Source organism: Rhinoraja longicauda, chromosome 6, assembly GCF_053455715.1.
Source record: "Rhinoraja longicauda isolate Sanriku21f chromosome 6, sRhiLon1.1, whole genome shotgun sequence".
Lineage (NCBI taxonomy): Eukaryota > Metazoa > Chordata > Chondrichthyes > Rajiformes > Arhynchobatidae > Rhinoraja > Rhinoraja longicauda.
The window spans coordinates 9,262,707-9,286,508 of NC_135958.1; the positions used below are offsets into that span (position 1 = coordinate 9,262,707).

At 45.3% G+C, this 23,802-nt stretch overlaps 1 protein-coding gene across 1 annotated transcript in view; it reads left to right on the top strand.

Moving 5' to 3' along the window:
• Positions 1-223: 223 nt before the first annotated feature.
• The window catches only part of n4bp1 (nedd4 binding protein 1), a 30,370-nt gene continuing 6,791 nt past the window's right edge, over positions 224-23,802 (top strand). The window contains exons 1-5 of the mRNA XM_078400418.1: positions 224-577; positions 11,853-13,408; positions 20,979-21,109; positions 21,445-21,541; positions 22,564-22,671. Of these exons, the coding sequence (XP_078256544.1) occupies positions 278-577; positions 11,853-13,408; positions 20,979-21,109; positions 21,445-21,541; positions 22,564-22,671 (2,192 nt within the window). The 5' untranslated portion in view covers positions 224-277. The remainder of the gene's footprint in view (positions 578-11,852; positions 13,409-20,978; positions 21,110-21,444; positions 21,542-22,563; positions 22,672-23,802) is intronic.

The window sequence follows — 23,802 nt, forward strand, 5'->3', positions numbered from 1 at the left end:
CCAGCCCGCCTCTTTTCCACCCCAGCCCGCCTCTTTTCCACCCCAGCCCGCCTCTTTTCCACCCCAGCCCGCCTTTTTTTCCACGCCCCCACCCGCCTTTTTTTCCACGCCCCCACCCGCCTTTTTTTCCACGCCCCCACCCCGCGCGGGACGTCATGGCGCTGGGCGTGCGTGAGCACTGATGTCATGGCGCCGGGCGTGGTGACGTCACAGTCCTTCGCTCTCCGACCAGGCGATGTCGGAGTGCGGCGACCGAGTGTCGCCTTGAATCCCCTTCATGGCCGCCAGCCATCACAGCGAGTGGGCCGTCGCGGCCGGACGCAGGCCCGGGCCTTCCACCGCCACCCTCTGGTACCACCAGGCCCTGGACAACGCCTCGGTCAGCGACGAGTTCGCCGTGTCCCGGGACAAGCAGGACTACCTGGAGCACAACAAGGCCGCCATCCAGGAACTCTTCCAGGTTGTCCTGACGGTGTTGGCGCCGCTGCCTCTTGTCGCGTACGTGCCGGGGGCGGCTGACTCCCCGCAGGTGTGGGCCCAGCTGGATGGCAGCCGGGATTGTGTCAGCAAAGCCAAGGTAAGCGGGGCCGGGGTCCGGGCCGCTCACGCCGGGTCTACACCCTCTGTTTATGATCAACTTCCTCCCCCTCGGGGAGCCGCACAGCCGGAAACATTGTGATAAAAATAGCCTCAGTCTGTTGTTATGTGAGCGTTAACAGTAGTAAACATTGTGGACGTTGAATCTCTTCCCAAAACGTCGCCTGGTCTGTGGTGGTGAGGAGAGACTGCGTTTGGAGTAACTCATTGGGTCAGATATGTAGCCTGGCCCCGCTGACTTATTCCAACATTTCATGTCTTTTTTTTTGTAAAACAACCAGCGTATGTAATTCCTTGTGTCTCCAAACTAAGTTTGGTATTTCCCAAGAGTTTGGGCAATCATTGGGACTTTTTTTTAATGTAAGAGTCTTTTTGGAGTGTGTTAGAGAGTTGTAGATATAGACTATGCCAGACTTCCCACCATTGTCTCCATCTACACTTCCTGTTGCTTTGGAAAGGCAGCCAACATAATCAGTCATTCCTTGCTTCTCAGTCATTCCTCGCTCTCCCTGCTCCCATCAGACAGAAAACACAGAAGCTTGAAAGAATGCACCCCTGGACTCAAGAAGAGTTTCTTCTTCCCCTCTTATCAGGCTTCTGCATGGTCTTTCTAAAAACTAGATTACAGTTCCAATTCACCAACCTACTTCATTGCAGATATTGGACTTTGTCTCTGGAATGCTGCGATGCTGAGAACTATCTTTCTCTTCACTCTGCCTTCAGTGCTGGAGTGTTGCTTGATTGTGTTCAAGTATAGTCTTATTTGACTATTGAATGGCACACAAACAAAAACTAACCTGAATCAAAATCCTTGGTATCTGCAATTATCGTTACAGGAAACTTGCCCTGAAAGAGGAAGTTTTTTTACTTTCATTGTATTTGTTGCAAACTTGAGCAACAAAATCTTGTTTTTATCAACAAGGAAACCTGTATTTGAGCAAGAGCTTTGTTTTGTGCAGTTCGTATCTTGTAAATTCTGATAGGCTGTTTTTTGTCTAATTAAAATAAGTAAAATTGATTTGTACTGTTGGTGAGTTTGATGGTGACATAATTATATTACTAAGGACCTTTGGTAGGAAAACAAGTTTGCCAAACAATTCAAATGTTTAAAATATTTAACAGTAAGTCTAATGAAGTGACATTTTCAGATGATGACGTGTTTACAGAAAATTCCATTGTTGCAACATAAAACTGGAACTCATTAGATTATGAAACAATCATTCTTTATAACTGAACTTAACCGAATAAATTTTACCAGCTAAGTATGTATACATACAAGTAATTTGCCTTGGTGCTATGCTCGCAAGTAACAACACAACATACAGTAAATAATTAAGAATAAAACATAAAACATTATATTATGAATAAAACATTATAATTTAAACATGTGAAGAATGAAATAAAATACCAGAGCAAAAGGAGACTACAGACTTTTGGTTGTTGAGTAGAGCTACTGCTCGTGGAAAAAAAGTTGTTTGTATGTCTGGCTGTGGTGGCTTTGACAGTCTGGAATCGCCTTCCATTGGGAAGTGCTTCAAAGAGTTTGTGGCCAGGGTGAGAGGGGTCAGAGATGACTTTACCCACTCGCTTCCTGGCCCTTGCAGTGTACAGTTCGTCAATGGGTGAAGGTTACAGCCAACAAACTTCTCGGCTGATCAAACAATGCGCTGTAGCCTCTGGATGTCGTGCTTGGTGGCTGAGCCATTTGGACCATGATGGAGAAGGTGAGGACGGACTCTATGCCGGCTGTATAAAACTGAACCATCATTGTGGCAGATTGTGTTTTCTCAGCAGCCGCAGGAAGTACATCCTTTTGACTGTGGAGCCGATGGTGGCCTCCCATTTAAGGTCCTTGGAGATGATGGTTCCAAGGAACTTAAATGACTCCACAAATGTGACTGGTGTTTTTGATGGTGAATGGGGAAAGGAGAGGGGGAGCTCTCCTAAAGTCTACAATCAATTCCACTGCCTTAAGAGCATTGAGCTCCAGGTTGTTGCAAAGGCACCAGGAAGCCAGCTGTGTCACTTCCCATCTGTAGGCAGATTCCTCCGCAAACTTGAGAAACTTGACAGAGGAGTCTGTGGCGGTGCAGTCGTTGGTATAGAGAGTAAAGGGGAGGGGAGAGTACGCAGCCTTGCGGTGCTCCTATGCTGAGGGTCAGCGGGTCCAAGGTGTGCTTTCCCAGTCTCGCATGCTGCTTCCTGTCTGTCAGGAAGTAGGTGATCCACTGACAGAGGGGTTTGGGTGCAGTCAACTGGGAGAGTTTGGAGTGTAGTAGCTCTGGCACAATGGTGTTGAATGCAGAGCTAAAATCCACAAACAAAATCCTTGCCGGGAGCGTGTGAGCAAAGTCACGGTAAGCGGGACCGGGGTCCGGGCCGCTCACAGTGTCTACACACTCTGTTTAGGTGGTGGTCTAGGTGCTGGAGGATGAAGTGCAGGCCTAGGTTGACTGTGTCATCCACTGATCTATTGGCCCTGTATGCAAACTGCAGGGGGTCCAGCAGGGGGTTTGCAACATTGTTCAGCTGGGCCAGCACAAGTCTTTCAAGGGTCTTCATGATTACAGAGATCAGTGCGACAGGCCTGTAGTCATTAAGCCCAGTAATCCTTGGCTTTTTGGGAACAGGAACAATAGTGGAGACTTTGAAGCAGGCAGGGACAGTACAAGGTTTGCAGGGGCTGGTTGAAAATGTCTGTGTAGACTGGTGCCAGTTGATCGGCACAGAGCTTCAGGGTAGAGGGGGAAACATTGGAGATTTTCGGCTTTTCTGTCTCCTGAACAACTTCTCCACCTCTTCAATTTCTATTATTAGTAATGGAGAAGTGGCCAGACTGGTGTAGGGCAGCAAGGAGGGGTTGGATGAGGCCTGGTCTTTGCAGACTGGAGTCAGGCTGTAAGTGGGTGTGAAGTGGTGATTGGCAAGGAGTGGGTGGGGGAGGGTCTAGTCTTTACAGACTGGAGTCGGGTTGTAAGTAGGTGTGAAGTGGTGATTGGGGAGGGGTGGGTGGGGGAGGGGGTACTTGGCCTGCCTGTGGGAGGTCTGCATCCCTGCTCCTGTAGGCCTCATCTTTGGACTGGTGGAGCTGTCTGAGTTCAACTGTAAACCAAGGCTTTGTGGGATTTTCACAGACGACACAAACAAACAAACACAGAAAAAACAGCAAGGAGCAGTACAGCGTGGCAGCCATCATTGGCGCCAGTCACACTATTATAAGGAAGATAAATATATGATCATTGTTTTAGTCAACCATTTGGAGCAATATTGTGCAGGATGAAATCCCAAATTAAAATGGACAACACGAAAGATCCGGCAACAGAGTTGACACGGTTAACATTTTGGGCCTATGACTCTTTCAGAGACCTGAGTTTGATCCTAAACTTGGATGCGGTCCATCTGCAGTTTGCGCACTCTGTGTCTTTGGCCTGTGTAAGTGGATTTATGCCAGGTGTTCTGGTTTCCCTACACCTCCCAGACATGCCAGTACATGTTTAAATTATAATGTTTTATTCTTAATTGTTTACTGTATATCGTGGTGTTACTTGTGAGCAAAGCACCAAGGCAAATTCCTTGGATGTGTACATACTTGGCTAATAAAATTTATTCAATTCAATTACCCTCTGGATGAAGTAAATGGTACATGGGACTAGCTTAGATGATCTTGGACTTTGGGCTGAAAGGCCTGTTTCAATGCTGTATGATTCTAAGAAAACAATAGAGTTGGTGGGATTGGTCTTGGATGACAATGAGGCAAATGGCCAAGCTCGCGTTATTATAATAAATGGATATTTTTGGAATGTGAAAAATTAGATAAGTACTTTGCAGGGAAGGGGTGGAAAGACCGATAGGATATTAATCATAGTTGTCAATGGCATCGAGAGATAAAATAAAAGAAAGAACCTGGAAGTGAAAGCTGCAGCCATTTCTGAGAAGAATGGGGTTTAAAAAAACAGAACGATTACGTGAACTTACTAAATGCAATAATAAGCCCCAAAGCCTACAACACACCCAGAATGAAAATAAGGTAGTGCTTAAGTTTTGAAACAATGTAGGTAGAAGGCAAGAAAGTCTGTAGGATGGAGGACTAAAATAACAACTGGAAGTTGGGGTCCCCGTCATGGACTGAACAGAGTGTTCTACAAAATGGTTAACCAAACCTGCATTATAGGGCGTGGGAAACCACATAGGACTGTACAGCACAGGGACAGGCCCTTTAGCCCACAATGTTTGTACTGAAAATTATGTCGTTAAACTCGCCTCCTTTGCCTGCATGAGATCCATATCCTTCCATTCCCTGCAAATCCACGTACCTATTTAAATGTCACTATCCTATCTGCCTCCACTCTTTAAAAATAAGCAATTGCCCTTGCATCTCTTTTAAACTTTGTCCCGCTGATCTTCCGTATTGATCGCCGTGCACCAGCTTGAAAGGAGTTATAGTGCATTATTACTTCTTCGGGAAAGACAGGATCCCTGGGTGGTAGAAGAAATGGATGCTGCATCAGAGTCCTTGCAAAAAGCAGGGTGGGAGAAGGTGTAGTCAAGAAAACTCTGGGAGTTGGTGGCTGATGCTGGTAGCTAACCTAATCCCTGAGATGAGATCATGGAAAAAGGAAGGGAAGAAATAGATATGAACCATATGAAGGTGACAGAAGGGCAAAAATTGGTAATGAACATCCCAATGTCCTTGACATGGGGAAAGTGACCAAAGCTAAATGAGTTGTTCAGCGTCAGGCTAAGTTTATGCAGATAAAAGGGATTGATGGAGGAAGGTGACTAATTAGACTAGTGTTCAGGGATGAAATGAATATTTCTTATAAAAGAGGGCACTGACTTTGTTGCTAGTTGCGTAGGAAAATAACTGCAGATGCTGGTACAAATCGAAGGTATCACAAAATGCTGGAGTAACTCAGCGGGTCAGGCAGCATCTCAGGAGAGAAGGAATTTGTGACGTTTCGGGTCGAGACCCTTCAGACTGAAGTCAGGCGAGGGGGCAGGACAAAGATAGAATGTAGTAGGAGACAGGGAGACAGTGGGAGAACTAGGAAGGGGAGGGGAAAGAGGGGGACAGAGGAACTATCTGAAGTTAGAGAAATCAATGTTCATACTGCTGGGGTGGGCAGCTTACACCCCAGCGGTATGATCATTGTGTAAAAATGTGACTAGGAGGCGAGGGAAGGAGAAATAGATCTGTAGGGTATGAGCAGGCTAAAACAATGGGTTTATTGGGAATTTCACTAATGCAGGAATTAAGAAATAACTCAGTTGGACCAGAGGTCAATGGGGCTGCAGACTGGAAGAAAAGCCCGAGGAAGATTCCTGTTACTGTCAAAGGCAGCAGCTGAAGAGTTCAACACTGTGACGCCAATTCATTAAAGTATGGACAGGGGATTTGGGCTGGGGACTTGTAAATTGGAATCTGAGAGAAGATCAGAATGGGTGGATTGGTGATAGGTCAATTGGATGAAGGGAATCTTCCCCTCTTCAAATTAACATGCTTGTTAACATGCTTGTTTGCTCACACCTCCAGTTCTGATGAATGGTCCTTGACCCAAGATGTTGACTCCATTTTCCTCCCACTGACACCACTTGATCTGCTCAGTGTTTCCAGCATTATCTGGTTTTGGTATAAATTTAATTGTTTGGGCTAGACATGATAACTTGCAAAATGAATCAGTTCAATAACTTCATCCAAGGCCAAATGTAATTTTTTCAAAGGGTACTAAATATTATTCATTGTGTGTTTAGCATCTTATGATATTTTTATAGCAATCACCTTTTTGACTTTTTGTTTGCTTTGGGATGAACTTTCTATCCAACTTATTGTTCTTGTATCATCTATATATATATATATATATCTATCTATCTATATACTATTAAAACTCACTTCTTGTGTATATTTTTTTTTGGGGTTTGACCTGGTATGCGCGTAACAACGGTTTCTCTGATTTCGTCAAAACGGTGAACCGTAGCGCCACGATTTTTGCACCACCTTAATCACCACGCGGTTATCTGCTGCAAAATTGTTTTTTATTTAATTCGGTCGCATGTCTTTTAAGTTACAGAGGTTTTAAAGCGCTCCCCCCCCCCCCCCCCTAATTTATAGGGGGCGCTGTGGTGCGGATTTATTGAAGGTCTTCAGCTTGTGATGTCACAATGCCCCTGTGAGATGAGCTCGAGCTGACCCCCCTCCCCCCCCCCTTCAGCGTGTGATGTCATAATGGACAAGCAGCTGCTATTGGGTGTCTACTCTTTACAAATTTACATCTTTTTATTTTTAACCTTTTTTTTCAAGGTCTTCAGCTTGTGACGTCACAATGCTTGTGTGAGATGGGTTCAACATTGTTGCGAAAAGCAGCTGATTGTCTTTTAAAGTTGTGTTTTTTATTGCAAGTCACTTAACATACACAGATCAGCATGGGGCCCCTATGCTCGTGGGCCACCGGGGCAAGTGTTTCGAAAAAAGAAAGGGGAGGTCCCCCTTCCCCCCTCAACCCCTTCCTCCCCACTCCTTCCCACCTCCATCCCCACTCCCTCCCCCCCCTCCTCCCCAACTCCCTCACCATCCCTCCCCACCTCCCTCACCCCTCGGGGACGGGCCCAACGGGGAAAGAGGGGTACTGGGAAAAGGGGAGGTCCCCCTCCCTCCTTCCCCCTCCCTCCACCTCCCCCCCTTCCCCCCCTCCCACCCCTTCCCCCCTCCCCTCCCCTCCCCTCCTCCCTCCCCCCTCCCTCCCCGCCTCCCGGTTACAATGGAAACCATACGAGGACGGGCCCAACGGGGAAAGAGGGGTACTGGGAAAAGGGGAGGTCCCCCTCCCTCCCCCTTCACCGGGGCAAGTGTTTCGAAAAAAGAAAGGGGTGGTCCCCCCTTCCCCCCTCAACCCCTTCCTTCCCACCTCCATCCCCACTCCCTCCCCCCCTCCTCCCCAACTAACTCCCCATCCCTCCCCACCTCCCTCACCCCTCGGGGACGGGCCCAACGGGGAAAGAGGGGTACTGGGAAAAGGGGAGGTCCCCCTCCCTTCCCCCTCCCCCTTCACCGGGGCAAGTGTTTCGAAAAAAGAAAGGGGTGGTCCCCCTTCCCCCCTCAACCCCCTCCTTCCCTCCTCCATCCCCACTCCCTCCCCCCCTCCTCCCCCTCCCTCCCCAACTCCCTCAACCCTCCCCACCTAACTCCCCCCTCCCTCCTTCCCTCCATTCCTCCCTCCCTCCCCCAATCCCTCCCCCTCCCTCCACACTTCCATCCCTCTCCCCCTCCCCCCTCCTTCCACCCTCCCTCCCCCCCTCCCTCCTTCCCTCCATCCCTCCCTCCCCCAATCCCTCCCCCCTCCCTCCACCCTTCCATCCCTCTCCCCCTCCCCCTCCCCACTCCTTCCACCCTCCCTCCCCCCTCCCGGTTACAATGGAAACCCTACGGGGACGGGCCCAACGGGGAAAGAGGGGTACTGGGAAAAGGGGAGGTCCTCCTCCCTCCCCCTTCCACCCTCACTCCCTCCCCCTCCCCCCCCCTACCCTCCTCCCTCCCCTCTCCCTCCCCCCTCCCCCCCTTCACTCCCCCCTCCACTCCCCCCTCCCCTCCCCCCCTCCCTCCCCCCCTCCTCCCTCCACTCCTCCCTCCCTCCCCCTTCCCTCCCTCCCCTCCTCCCGGTTAAAATGGAAACCCTACGAGGACGGGCCCAACGGGGAAAGAGGGTACTGGGAAAAGGGGAGGTCCCCCTCCCTCACCCTTCCCCCTTCCCCTCCCTCCCCCCCTCCCCACCTAACTCCCCCCTCCCTCCTTCCCTCCATTCCTCCCTCCCTCCCCCAATCCCTCCCCCTCCCTCCACACTTCCATCCCTCTCCCCCTCCCCCCTCCCTCCCCCTCCCCTCCTCCCTCCACACCTCCCTCCTCCCTCCCTCCCCCTTCCCTCCTCCCTCCCTCCCCCTTCCCTCCTCCCTCCCTCCCCCTTCCCTCCCTCCCCTCCCCTCCTCCCGGTTACAATGGAAACCCTACGAGGACGGGCCCAACGGGGAAAGAGGGGTACTGGGAAAAGGGGAGGTCCCCCCCCCTCCCCCCCCCTCCCCTACCCCTCCCTCCCCCCACCTCCCTCCCCCCCTTCCCCCCTCCCCCCTTCCCCCCTCCCCCCATCCCTCCCCTCCTCCCTCCCTCCCCCTTCCCTACCCCCCACTCCCCCTTCCCTACCCCCCACTCCCCTCCCGGTTACAATGGAAACCCTACGAGGACGGGCCCAACGGGCACACTGGTGCTAGTATACTATTAAAACTCACTTCTTGTGTATATTTTTTTGGGGGGTTTGACCTGGTATGCGCGTAACAACGGTTTCTCTGATTTCGTCAAAACGGTGAACCGTAGCGCCACGATTTTTGCACCACCTTAATCACCACGCGGTTATCTGCTGGAAAATTATTTTTTATTTAATTCGGTCGCATGTTTTTTAAGTTACAGAGGTTTTAAAGCGCTCCCCCCCCCCCCTTAATTTATAGGGGGCGCTGTGGTGCGGATTTATTGAAGGTCTTCAGCTTGTGATGTCACAATGCCCCTGTGAGATGAGCTCGAGCTGACCCCCGTCCCCCCCCCCCCCCTTCAGCGTGTGATGTCACAATGGACAAGCAGCTGCTATTGGGTGTCTACTCTTTACAAATTTACATCTTTTTATTTTAAACCTTTTTTTTCAAGGTCTTCAGCTTGTGACGTCACAATGCTTGTGTGAAGCAGCTGATTGTTTTTTAAAGTTGTGTTTTTTATTGCAAGTCACTTAACATACACAGATCAGCATGGGGCCCCTATGCTCGTGGGCCACCGGGGCAAGTGTTTCGAAAAAAGAAAGGGGTGGTCCCCCTTCCCCCCTCAACCCCTTCCTCCCCACTCCTTCCCACCTCCATCCCCACTCCCTCCTCCCCAACTAACTCCCCATCCCTCCCCACCTCCCTCACCCCTCGGGGACGGGCCCAACGGGGAAAGAGGGGTATTGGGAAAAGGGGAGGTCCCCCTCCCTTCCCCCTCCCTCCCCCATACACCCTCCCTCCCCTCCCCCCTCCCCTCCCCCTCTCTCCCCCTCCCCTCCCCTCCCCCCTTCCCTCCTCCCTTCCCTCCCCCCCACTCCCCTCCCGGTTACAATGGAAACCCTACGAGGACGGGCCCAACGGGGAAAGAGCGGTACTGGGAAAAGGGGTGGTCCCCCTCCCTCCCCCTTCCCTCCCTCCCCCTTCCCCCCTCCCCCTCCCCCTCCCTCCCACCCTACCCTGCTCCCTCCCCTCTCCCCCCCTTCCCCTCCCCCTCCCCCTCCCCTCCTCCCTCCAGATCAGCATGGGGCCTCTATGCTCGTGGGCCACCGGAGCAAGTGTTGCGAAACAGCACTTGGAGTGTGTCTGGGGGAGAGAGAGAATGGGGGGGGTCTGAGAATGGGGACTGGGGAGGGGGACAACAGGGGTCGTTGCGGAGGTGGCTTGGTGGTGGGGGAAAGAGGGGTACTGGGAAAAGGGTAGGTCCCCCTTCACCCCTCAACCCCTTCCTCCCCCCTCCTTCCCACCTCCATCCCCACTCCCTCCCCCCCTCCTCCAACTCCCTCCCCACCTCCCTCAACCCTCCCCACCTAACTCCCCCCCTCCCTCCTTCCCTCCATTCCTCCCTCCCTCCCCCAATCCCTCCACACTTCCATCCCTCTCCCCCTCCCCCCTCCTTCCACCCTCCCTCCCCCCTCCCTCCTTCCCTCCATCCCTCCCTCCCCCAATCCCTCCCTCCACCCTTCCATCCCTCTCCCCCTCCCCACTCCTTCCACCCTCCCTCCCCCCTCCCGGTTACAATGGAAACCCTACGGGGACGGGCCCAACGGGGAAAGAGGGGTACTGGGAAAAGGGGAGGTCCTCCTCCCTCCCCCTTCCACCCTCCCTCCCTCCCCCTCCCCCCCCCCACCCTCCTCCCTCCCCTCTCCCTCCCCCCTCCCCCCCTTCACTCCCCCCTCCCCTCCCCACCTCCCTCCTCCCTCCCTCCCCCTTCCCTCCCTCCCCTCCTCCCGGTTAAAATGGAAACCCTACGAGGACGGGCCCAACGGGGAAAGAGGGTACTGGGAAAAGGGGAGGTCCCCCTCCCTCACCCTTCCCCCCTCCCCTCCCCCCTCCCTACCCCCCTCCCTCCCTCCCCCTCCCCTCCTCCCTCCACACCTCCCTCCCTCCCCCTTCCCTCCTCCCTCCCTCCCCCTTCCCTCCCTCCCCTCCCTCCCCTCCCCTCCTCCCGGTTACAATGGAAACCCTACGAGGACGGGCCCAACGGGGAATGAGGGGTACTGGGAAAAGGGGAGGTCCCCCTCCCCTCCCCCCTTCCCCTCTCACCTCCCCCCTTCCCCCCCCTCCCCTCTCCCTCCCCCCTCCCCTACCCCTCCCTCCCCCTACCCCCCTCCCCTCCCCCCCATCCCTCCCCTCCTCCCTCCCTCCCCCTTCCCTACCCCCCACTCCCCTCCCGGTTACAATGGATCCCTACGAGGACGGGCCCAACGGGCACACTTGTGCTAGTATATTACTAAAACTCTCATCTTGTTTGTTTGTCCGTCGCTTTGTTCATTTGTACTTACCCGAAATACAGCCAAAACGGTGCAAAATAGCACAACAATTTTAGGCCCACCCTTCTCACCATTCCCCTGCGTTCTCGATAGATCAAGTTTTGTTACATTTTAAAAACAATTAACTTAAACTTTAATAAATGCGCTTCCCCCTCCCCACCAGGAGGACCAGCGCCTGTCCTGGCGTGCCCCGCTGCTGACCTTCCCATGGTGCAGAGCGGCGGCAGAGGGTCAAACAAGATGGCCATCGCCACCGAGCTGCCGCTACAGTAGAGGTTTCCACCCAACGGGTCCACGGCTGACTCTGGCCGAAGCGATGGCTGCCCGGGGCCGTGGTGAATGGCTCCCTCTCCCCCCTTGCCCGCCCACGGCCCTGGGGGACACTCCCTGGCCGGCAACGAGTCCACGAATTGTCAGTTGGGGGAGGGTTGCAGGAGAGGTGTGCACCCAATGGGGGTTGCCGTGCCCGCAGGAGAGAGTTGGTCCCAATGGGTCCATGCCCGTCTGGTGTTTCAAAATGCCATGTAGTATTTGGAGTTGTCACATGGATCTTTTGTTGGTTGTCTTGCAAAAAAACTATTCTTGGGGTGATCTTTCCACCCCCTCCCACCCCACAAAGACTGAGATTACAAAATGTGCAAAATAAATTGTTTTGATTATCCGATCATTTAATTATTTTTGCTTTTTTTTTAGGAATATATCAAGGGTGTTTGTAATCCAGAGCTTCGTCAAATTGAGTGTTATCCAAAGGATATGCATTGCATTTTTGCAGGCGCCGGGGGCTTGTTTCTCAAGTGTCTTATACAGGATACCTGCGCTGACATCTGCTTGCAAAGCCCTGGAGTGATTGCTATTAATGGATATACAGAGCCAGTGATAATGGCAAAAACTCGCATTCAGCAATTTGTGCAGCTCTTCAGAGACAATCAGTGTTTATCGCCCAGAACAGAATCTTGCATTAAAAGAAAATTCAAAAATTTTGTCGAATTACATACCGATAAATATACTATGGATTTGCTGCTCTTGCCAAGTTCAGTAAAGGATGAACTAATGAATCTTACTCAAGAAGTACTACAGTTTAAAGATTGTATAGATCTTACATTGGAACCTGATGGTGATAACTCTACATTTGTTATTGAGGACGCCATTAGCTCTTCTCAGTTGACTTCGTGCTCTGAGGCAAAATCCAATGATTTGCCATCTTTCGAAGAAACTAGAAAACAGGCTGGCACACCTGTATCTGACCTAGTTCAGAGGATGGACACAATGCTTAAACAAAATTCATTTGGTTCTGAAAATCAAACTGAGGAATCATCAGTTGGCAAGGAACGGCAGTCATGTAAAAGAAGATCATCTGCTAGCGAGGACAGACATACAAAACGACAGTTTTCCGGAGATATTGATGAGCTCACAGCAATTAATACGGTGTCAAAGTCACCGTGCAATGATTTGGCCACTGATCCTGATGTATGGGTTCCTTCGTTAATTGAACAGCGTGATAATCAGATCGAAGAGGAGTCATACACTACCAGCTCAGAAATGGAATTCAAAATGCTTGTGGAATTCTTCAGGTCAATGGGTTATTCCATTAATATTGTAAAAAAAGTCATTAAGGACATGGGAGAGACTGAGGAACCAATGGAACTGTTAAAGAAAATCGTTGAAGAAAGTAACCGTTTGGAAAAAGAGCAAGCCAGTAATACAGGCCAAAAATCTGGTTGCAATAAAAATATGATGAATGAAGCAGGGAATTCCAGCGATGAGAAACTTAAAGCTTGTGCTTCTGGAACTGCTGAAGTTAAAGGGACAGAGCATGTATCTGTGCCAGTCAACAGTCCTGAAAATCAACAGAATAGTGGGCATCTTAAAGAAAATTGCCATTCTGAAAATGTAGTGTCAATTGGTAATGCACAGGATAACAAACATGAAGTCTTAAAACCACTTACACTCCGTTTAACTAAAGGTTCTGAAAGTTTTCAACTAGCCAAACCTTGGTACAATGCCTTTGTTAATGAGCGAGCCCCAAGTGAAAGTGAGATTGTGGCAAGGGGCAGTTCCGAACAGACACATTTGCCTATGCCTCGTTTGCATTCTACTGTGCCTGCTAATCAGCAAATGAGATCTTCAGTAACTGGAGTTCAACGATTCCACGATTTGCTTAAAAATCCTTACAAACTGACCCTAACAAACAATCCAGGGATACAAAACTTAAAATATGTTATAATTGATGGAAGTAATGTTGCAATGGCGTAAGTATTCTTACATTGTTCTCGGGATTAATTAACCTTGGCATGCGAAGCGCAGGAAGTGCCGAATCTAGCTTCCTAGTGCCAAAGTGCTTCCTAGTGCCAAAGTGCTTCCTAGTTTGGTAGGAAGGAACTGTAGATGCTGTAGTTGCTGGTTTAAACCGAAGATAGGCACAAAATGCTGGAGTAACTCAGCGGGACAGGCAGCATCTCTGGAGAGAAGGAATGGGTGACGTTTCGGGTTGAGACTCTTCTTCAGACTGACATTTCGGGTCGAGACCCTTCTTCAGACTGTTGTCAGTTTGGCTCAGTTTTGATGTTGTCTTTTGATTAACAAGTCGTGCTCCATAATTTTAACCTGGCAGTTATAAACTGGTCAAGTCCCAACACCAGTAAGGGTGAGATGAAAATCGTACTTAGCTGCAGCTTCTCAGGCACGTAGATTCAGACAACGCACAAAACCAGTTAGACGTAAGTGACACTTAAGTTATGCAAGACAATTAAAAGAGAGACTGCAAAACAAGATATGATTGCTTGCATTATTAGAGTAGAAGTGTTTCAGAACAGGATGGGTTCCATGTGAATATTAAAGATTTGCTGGCACTATTCAGAGAAGAGCAGGAAAATCTGGCAAGCCTAGCTCTTTCAACAATCAAAGTATTTTGAACATTCTCTTTTAGTACAACCTTGTTTGTACAATGACAATGGGGTGTCCAAATACAGTTACTTTCATGTACTGTTTTGTTTGATAAATATGTTGAGCACTACATATAACATTATGAAGACCGTGCAAATATACCCTATTAATTTGAAATTCTAAAAATGCTCAAAATGGCGGCTCACCTGTAGTCCATTTGTCTTTTGTGTTTTTTGTTGTTTTTTGTCTTAATTGTAGTGTTTGGATGTGATGTTGTGTTTGTGTACTTTTTGGGGGGGGAGTGGGGACTGTAAAATTGTCTCTTCCGAACGGAGACCCGACCTTTTATTTTTGGGTCGTGTCTCCGTTCCTGCTGCGGCCTACCATCGGCCAAACACCTGGAGCTGGCGGCCTCCAGCTGGGACCACATGGGCTCTGGTTGGCAGAGCCTGCGGACCGGACTTGACATCTGCGGAGCTGACTGCCTTCGGAGGCTGTGGTGGCGCTGCGAGAGTGACTGCGACTCGCCTTCGGAGGCTTCGGCCGCGTGGATATTGGAAGCTCGCAGGGCTGACATCGGGAGCTCCGGCAGCGTCTTCGTCCGCCCCGAGTCGCGGGGCTTGGGTTGGCCCACTGTGGACCTTTCAACGTCCGGCGCAGCCTGAAATAGACGGCGGCATTTTTCTCTGCCTGGCGGGGGTTTCAATGTCGGGAGCCACGACCACCCCGACGTGCAGTGGCAGCGTCTTCGCCCTCCCCAAATCGCGGGGCTTGGGTTGGCCCGCTGTGGACCTTTCACCGTCCGGCACGGCCTGGAACGTGGCAACTTCAACAACCTGACCGCGGGAGAAGACGGCAGGGGAAGAGAAAAGACATTCTGGCCTTCCATCACAGTGAGGAGGTGACTGGAGGAGACTCACTGTGATGGATGTTTCTTTTTTTTGTTTTGTGTTGGTTTGTGATTGTGTTTGTGTTATTGCTTATTTTTATTGCTCTTATTGTTGGACTGTGGGTAACGGAATTTCGTCCAAAATACTTGTTTTTTTGGATGAGAATAAACGTTATTCTGATTCTAATTCTGAAGATCATTGAATATATTTCTCAGGCTGTTAAAATTCATGTTTTTTCAACCATAGAGCAAGTTCATAGATTTTCAGGTTGGTGGAATCCATTATAAAGGATTATAACTCCCATTCCTATTCTGACCTCTCTCCATCCCTCCCCCATCCTAGTCGTTGAATCTCTTTATATCATCGTCTATATCTCTCGTTTCCCTTTCCCTTGACTCTCAGTCTGAAGAAGGGCCTTGACCCAAAACATCACCTATTCCTTTTCTTCAGAGATGCTGTCTAACCCACTGAATTAATCCAGCATGTTGTGTCTATCTTCAGTTTAAACCAGCATCTGCAGTTCTCACCGACACATAAAGTGAAGGTGTTTAGTTTGTTCTTTCTCCCCTCTTCAGTGATGCTGCTGTTCCATTCTTTCTGCCAATATCTTGATTAGCATGTCAAGGAATCGACGAGGGATTGATACAAAATTGCTCAAAGAAAGAGCATTGGTTCTTGCTGTTATGGGGCACTCCAGGAAGGGAGATCTTAATGTGATTGTATTTTGATAAGGCTGTATTAATTTAGTTTAAATCTATCCAAGGTCTTCACTCAAAATAAAGCAAACATTGATGGAATACAATTGGCTAGGATAAACCTAAAAACTACACTAAAAGGTATGACAGTTTCCAAATAATGGCTGACATTTCAAAAATTAATGCATAATCTGCATCAATGCATTGAAATACAACACCAAAGATAATTCAACCTAGCTGAAGAGACATTTATTTAATCCACAAAATCACTTTTCTTTTTTGTCTTAATGCTGTACATTAAATGATAGGTTGTGAATCTGGTGCCATCTAAGTACAAAGTAATATGATAAATGTAAAATTGCCTTTGTAGTACATTTCCCAGAGTCAAAATTGTGCGCATGTTGCTGCAGATGTTGGAAATCTGAAATAAAAGCAATAAATGTTGGAATTTTTAACAGTTGAAGCAGTACGCCGGGGAGAGTTATCATATCAAGCCAATTGTCTTTCATCAAAACTGGCATTTAACTACTATCTGTTTCAGATGCAAGAACTTATAACACTGGTTTATCAGTTACTCAGGGCACAATGTTTTCTATTATTTTGCAGCTTGTCAGACATTATTACAAGGGCACAATATCCTTAATAGCTGAGATTGTCTGCAAATGTATTGGTTTTCCTCAACCAAGAGGACACTTTCAAAATGAAAAATGAATTTTTTGGATTAAATAGACTACCCATGTGGCTTCAAATATTCTCACTTTAGGTATTTGTTAAAAAATACATAAATCTATCTTTTAATGCAAATCAAAGTTATCAGGTAGAGCTTTGGGTCCACTGGAAAATACGTATTTAAAAATTTACTGCAGAAATGGGATTTGCGATTGGATTTGAAGGTGAACTTACCAAATGTTATAACAGTGACTAAAGTATGACTAACAGTTTCTCTCCCATCCACACTCTCCACTTGTGATGCATGTGGCTGAGTATGCGTATACACTGATACTCACAGTAATAAAGTACGTCACGACATTCTGAATCATAACTAAAATTTTTGTACAATTGTATAATGCAGATGCAAAGTATACTCTTTGCTCTTCAGTGGAACACTTTAATGAATCATTCTTTGTCTTCTGATTGGGGATTCCCACACTATCATTTTACCACAAACATTACTTCCTTGCAATCGTGTACTTTTAACCTTCCTTCACGTAACAATGTGAACATTGTTTTGGTGTTAGTTTTCCCAACAGAGAAAAACTCAAAATTTGGCTTGTTTGTGACTTTAATGCTGGGCCGGCAGAATTTCTGAGCCAATGATATTCCAATTAATACGCCAATACATGAAATTACACAGCTTTCTCAAATTTTCTCGTGAACCAGGTAGATTGAAAGGGAGCTCATGAACAGTGCGTGAGAACGGTGCTTGAGAATGCAGGTCCAGATACTGAATCATTGGGTTTCCAATAGAAATACTTGGTGTTTATGTTAGCATTGAACTTCTTGGAAGATTTTTTTTTTTTTTTTTGAAAAGCATATGTACAAATAGAAATAAAAGACACATTTGTTACAGAGTTCTTACATAGCTTCAATTTAAAAAATTTTAAAGAGAGAAAATAAAAGATAAAGAAGAAAGGAAAAAAAAGGAAAAAAACTAAACTATTGGGAAGAGAGAATAAGAGGATTAAAAAAAAGATATAACTATTAAAAATTAAAGGGAGTAGATCCGGGAGACAATAACCACAGTTGTACATCCAACCCTAAACTCAAGTTTCAACTTTTAATTTTAAATTTTTATTTTAGTCCTGTGCCAAACCCATTTACCTTTCTAAAAATTCAATAAATGGAGACCATATTTTAAAAAATAACTCAGTTTGTCAATTAAGGCAAATCTTATTTTTTCCAAATGCAGGGTCTCTGTCATTTCCATAGTCCACATTTTAATTGTGGGGGTTATTGGTTTTTTCCAAAATTTAAGTATTAATTTTTTCGCAGTTATTAGACTGTAATCAAGAAAATGTACCTGACTTGTTGTAAAGTTTGTAGTATGTTCTGATAATCCTAATATAATTAATTTTGGATCCATATCCAATTGCTTGTTAATAACTTTAGAAACTATTTTTAAAATCTCCAACCAGAAGTTTTGCATTTTTATACAAGTTACGAAAATATGAGTTAAATTAGCTTCTTGAAATTGACATTTATCACAAATAGGAGAGATACTAGGAAAAATCCTATTTAATTTCGTCTTCGAATAATGTAATCTATGTATTATTTTAAATTGTATTAAGGAATGACTAGTATTTAATGAACATTGGTGTATATGTTGTAAACTTTCATCCCATATATCTTGCATTATGAGTTGATTCAATTCGTCCTCCCATGCTCGTCTATAAGATTCTGATGACGGAATGTCAGTGTCTAGGAGAGTATTATAAATAAAGGATATTAATTTATTTGAATTATAATGTCGATTCAGGCATACTTTAAGTGTTTCTGGACCTCTAAACTTATATTCTTGCATGTGTAATTTTACATAATCTCTAAGTTGTAAATATCTAAAATAATTATTAACATGTAATCCGTACTTCTGCTGTAAATCCTGAAAAGAAAGAAAAGTTCCCTTATGATAAAGATCTCCCACCCTTTTAATTCCATAACTTTTCCATTGAGCAAATCCTCTATCTAAAACAGACGGTTTAAAAGAAGGGTTATTCGCAATAGGAAGGAAAACAGATAATTTACTCAATTTTAACGTAAGATTTAATTGTTTCCAGGTACGGATAACACTGTGTATAATGGGATTACCTCCATATGTTTTTTAATTTAAATTTATTGGAGCTAAGAGGATCGCACCAATATCAAATGGTAAACAATCCTCTTTCTCCATCTTTAACCAATCCGGTTGTTGATCAGAATCATCCAACCAGCAGGTTATATTTTTAATATTAACCGCCCAATAATAAAATAAGAAGTTAGGTAAGGCAATTCCTCCATTAGTTTTAGACTTACATAGATGTCTTTTATTTATTCTATGAGTCTTGTAGTCCCAAATAAAATTAGTAACAATTGAATCAATTTTAAAAAAAAACTTTTTTGGAAGATAGATCGGAATTGCTTGAAATAAGTATAGTAGCTGTGGGAGAAAGATCATCTTTATAGCATTACTATGACCAACTAATGATATAGGAAGTGTTTTCCAAAATTGGATATTTCTGTGTAATTTAGTGAGTAAAGGAGGAAATTTTAATTTCTATATTAGGTAAAAATGTTACTGTTATTTATAGAAATTCTATTGAAGTAAACAGACATTTTCTCCTGCACTTTTACAATTATTGGAATGAGATAACAATAGCAACTGATAGCTCCATAGAGGATTTTCTACAAAAGTTAATTACTTTGGTAGTACTCTAAGTTAGTTGAAAATAAGTCCATAACCCAAATATCTAATCTGCATCCATTTCTTCACTATCATTACCTCCAGTAACTGGAAACAATATGCATTTTAAAATTTGTCATCATTCTGATCATTTAGTCAAAATGTTTGACTATTACTGTTTTCGTAATTAAAGTTGTAAAATCCAAATAGTGTTTGACAGATCTAATTTCTGATTTCCATCTGTGTGAAATGCTATTACTTCCAGTCTGAAATTTGAGGGTTTTTTTCATCTCTGGAGTGATTAGCTTGTGGAATTAGCAACAACAGAGTATATGAATTTGTGGAGTTAGAAAAACTCTGTGGTGGAGCAGCAATGTGAACTACTGTTCCTGGTTGAGGTGATGCTGCTGGAGGTTGTTAACTAATGCGCTGAGTTAAGGTGAAGATGGTGGTGTTTCAACGAGAAAAGGAGTGGTGGGCAAGGCTGAGCAGTGTCTTAAAGTTGTGTATTGTCAAGGTGGTAGAAGTCACTGAGGAACATTGGAAATATATTTACTGATGGGGTGGAGGAAATTGTGAAATTATTTGTTTGTGTGCACATGTTTTTGATTTGGCAATGAGTAAAGTATCATTGGTATCGCTCAGTCTGCCTTAACCAACCTGATCTCCCAGTGGCTGAGCACTTCAACTCCCACTCCCAGTCTGACCTTTCTGTCATGGGCCTCCTCCAGTGCCATAGTGAGGCCCACCGGAAATTGGAGGAACACCACCTCATATTTTGCTTGGGCAGCTTGCAGCCCAGCAGTATGAACATTGACTTCTCCAACTTTAGATAGTTCCTCTGTCCCTCTCTTCCCCTCCCCCTTCCAAGTTCTCCCTCTATCTTCCTGTCTCCACCTATATCCTTCCTTTGTCCCGCCCCCCTGACATCAGTCTGAAGAAGGGTCAGCCTGAAGGAGGCCCATTCCTTCTCTCCTGAGATGCTGCCTGACCTGCTGAGTTACTCCAGCATTTTGTGAATAAATACCTTCGAATGGTATTGGTTAATGTTTGCAGTTAGTGTGGAACTTGCTATTATGTGGAAGATAGACACCAAATGCTGGAGTAACTCAGTGGGACAGGCAGCATCTTTGGAGAGAAGGAGTAAGAAAAGAAAGACTTCAGTCTGAAGAAGTCTCGACTCGAAACGTCACCTATTCCTTCTCTCCATAGATGCAGCCTGAGTTACTCCAGCATTTTGTGTCTTATCTTCGGTTTAAACCAGCATCTGCAATTCCTTCCTACGCGTTTTGTCTTGCTCTTATGTAGAACAGTTGAGGTGAATACCACATGCATTTTGGGAAAGCTGAACATGTGATGGAGAAAACAATGAAAGGCCATGAAGATCAAAAAAGCTGCAGAAGCTGGTAATCTGAAATAAAACAAGACATTGCTAAAAAAAATACAGATCAGCAGAACTGGTGAAGGGCCCTGAACTGACATATTAACTGTTTCTCATTCCACAGATGTCGCCTGATGTTTTGAGTGTTTCCAGTAATTTTTGTGTTTATTTGAAACCAATAACAAGCTTTTGTTAATGGAATGAATGGAAACGTGGATCAGTTGACACAAATTAACTGTTTCTACTGTCATTTTCTTACATTTATTTGTAGGAAAAATAAATTAGTCGTATTCTAAAATCTGTGTGTCAGGATCATAGTCTTTAACAATTTTACAGAGTTCATTTGTATTTGCATATTATGGACTCTAAAATGAGTCTTTATCTGCATACAAGTTTTACGCTTTGTAAGTAGTTTCATTATATCTACTATTCAAAGGATAGGTCATTCAAATATTGAGGACAATATTTTGAATGCTTAAACTGTTAGCTTTACCATCTAAAACCTCCAATATATTTGGTTAGGGAGTATTCAAAGTTGATTTGAAGTTGCAAGTTGTGATACGTGATAGTTTTATCATTCTCTCACTTTCCTAGCCATGGAATGAAAAAACAATTTTCCTGCCGTGGCATTGCTATTGCAGTGGAGTTCTTCTGGAATCGGGGTCATCGACAAATAACTGTATTTGTTCCACAGTGGAGAACCAAACGTGATCCCCAAATCACAGGTATGGCCCAAAAATAAAAACTGCATTCAAGGCCTCCCTCCAACTGCGATTTCTATGTTTGTTATTTATATTTTATATTTATTTGAACGTATTACCATCTTGAAATTAATTTCTTTGTCTTTGATATGTGGCAATTTTAAATACCTCTTGGCATTTAGTTTTACTTATTATATGCACATTGTTTTTCCTCATAACTTTTCTTTCTTTGGCTGCCTTCAGTTGAGAGTATAATTTGAAATTTAGACTGAAAGTGATGCTTTCACTATAAATAATTTTTGCTAGATTATTGGTGCTTGTCTGAAAATTACAACACGTGATTCATTTTCTCTGAACAGAACAGCATTTTTTAAATGAACTTGAGGAGCTGGGAGTACTTGCCTTCACACCGGCCCGAACGGTGTGTGGAAGAAGAATTGCATCTCACGATGACCGGTAAAATAACGGATTGAGTAATCCTCATTTATTTATCCAGACCAATGATAAAAGCTCACAATCAGTGATAACTCAGTTATTTTCTGGTGTGGTTTTTCTTAGTTCTATTAATTTAGTTTAGAGTTACAGCACGGAAACAGAGCCTTCGGCCCACCGAGGCCGCACCGACCAGTGATCCCTGCACATTAACATTATCCTACACACATTAGGGACAATTTACATTTATACCAAGCTGATTAACCTATAAACCTGTACGTCTTTGGAGCGTGGGAGGAAACCGAAGATCTCGGAGAAAACCCGCGCAGTCACGGGGAGAACGTATAACGTACAGACAGCACCCATAGTCGGGATCGAACCCGGGTCTCTGGCGTTGTAAGGTAGCAACTCGACCACTGCACCGCCCAATTCTATTCTATTTATTTAAAATAAAGCTTCAATCAATAGAAGCACAATAAAGTTAAAAAAATTATCTCTAACTTAAGATTCTGTTATTACAATATTCTGCAACAAATCGGTTTTGTACAAAGCTCTAATTGTGATGGTTAAGTAAAATACATAAATTCACAAGTAATTTATAAAAATAAGTTCCGACAGAAGTAAATGGTATTTCTCTTCCCCTGCACCTTGCAACCACAATTTCAGTAAACTGTTGGTTAAATAAGTGTGAAATTACGTAAATCTCCTGTTATGTAAATTGGGGCCTGCCTGTGCATGGTCTAGATCCAGATTTTGTCATGTGCTTTATAGTGCCTTTACTAAAGTACGGTTTCCTGAGTGAACCTAACCAAGTTGAGAAGCAGATGAGTAAAATATTTTAAAAGTTCTGAATAAGACTAAGGGTAGAATGTCAGCAGAACAGCTTTGGGTGGACTTGTTTATTGTACACTCAGACTGGAAATGGTAAAAATGACGGAGATTATTAGAGAGTTGAATTGTGAATCTAGGGACTGAAATGATCAACACGGTACATTGTAACCTCAGCAATTGACAAACATTTTTGGTAATCTATTCCTTTTCTGTAGGTTTTTATTGCACCTTGCTGACAAAACAGGAGGGGTTATTGTCACTAATGACAACCTGAGAGAATTTGTGTATGAATCTGCAACCTGGAAATCAATAATTTTGGAAAGGTAACTTTCTTAAACATTATGCAGTAAGCACTCTAATAATGTTGGTGTAAAAACTGTTTGTTTAAATTAGAGATAAACTGACCCTTCAGCCCGCCGAGTGACCACTGATCACCTATTCAGACTAGTTCTGTTATTCCACTTTCACTTCCACTCTCGACACATTAGGGGCAATTTTCCAGCAGCCAATTATCTACAAATCCACATGTCTTTGGGATCTGGGAGGAAACCAGAGCATCTGGAGGAAACTCACATGGTCACGGGGGAAATGTGCAAACTCCACACAGACAGTATCCGAGGCCGGGATGAGCCTGTGAGGCGGCAGCTTTACCCGCTGCGCCGCCGTGCATCTACTGTCCGTGTGGCTTGGATCAAAGTAGACCCACATCTGCGATCGTTGAATTGGAGGCATTAAGATACAATCTAAGCCAAGCGATTTTGGGCAGCACCTGAGTTTGGGTTATGTCAGGAATATAACAACTGATGATAAATATGTGGAATTTAGCCAAACCAATTGTGATTTTGGAACTTTGAGAAGGGCCAGTGTCTGAAGTAGATTGAGCTTTCTGAAGTCTAACGATGCTGAGTGGAACAAGGTGTAATAATCATGTAAATAGTCACTAGGAATAAAAAATCTCAATTGCCTAGTCTACTCTTTGTGGATTTCATGATTTTACATTCATAAACAGAGAGAATTCCATTGACAAAATTGCCAGACTGCCCAAATTCATCTGCTTATTTTTTGTGTTTTTGCTTGGAAAATAGCAGTACACCTGAACAGTGATCTGAAAGAGAATTTAGAGGTGAATGTAAAATATACATGCTAAATCCTAAGCAAAACACAGTTCTGGAGGAATTCAGCAAGTCAGGCAGCATCTGTGGAGGGAATAGACAGATGACATGGGTCGGGACCCTTCTTCAGACTCGTATTATAAATCCTATTTCTAGTTGTCCCTGGGACAAATACATTTCATTAATTATAAATTTAAATTACATTAAATGAAGATTTCCTTGAAGTAAACCATTGAGAATTTAACGTGCAGGAAAAAAACTGCAGATGCTGGTTTAAATCGAAGGTAGGCACAAAATGCTGGAGTAACTCAGCGGGTCAGGCAGCATCTCTGGAGAGAAAGA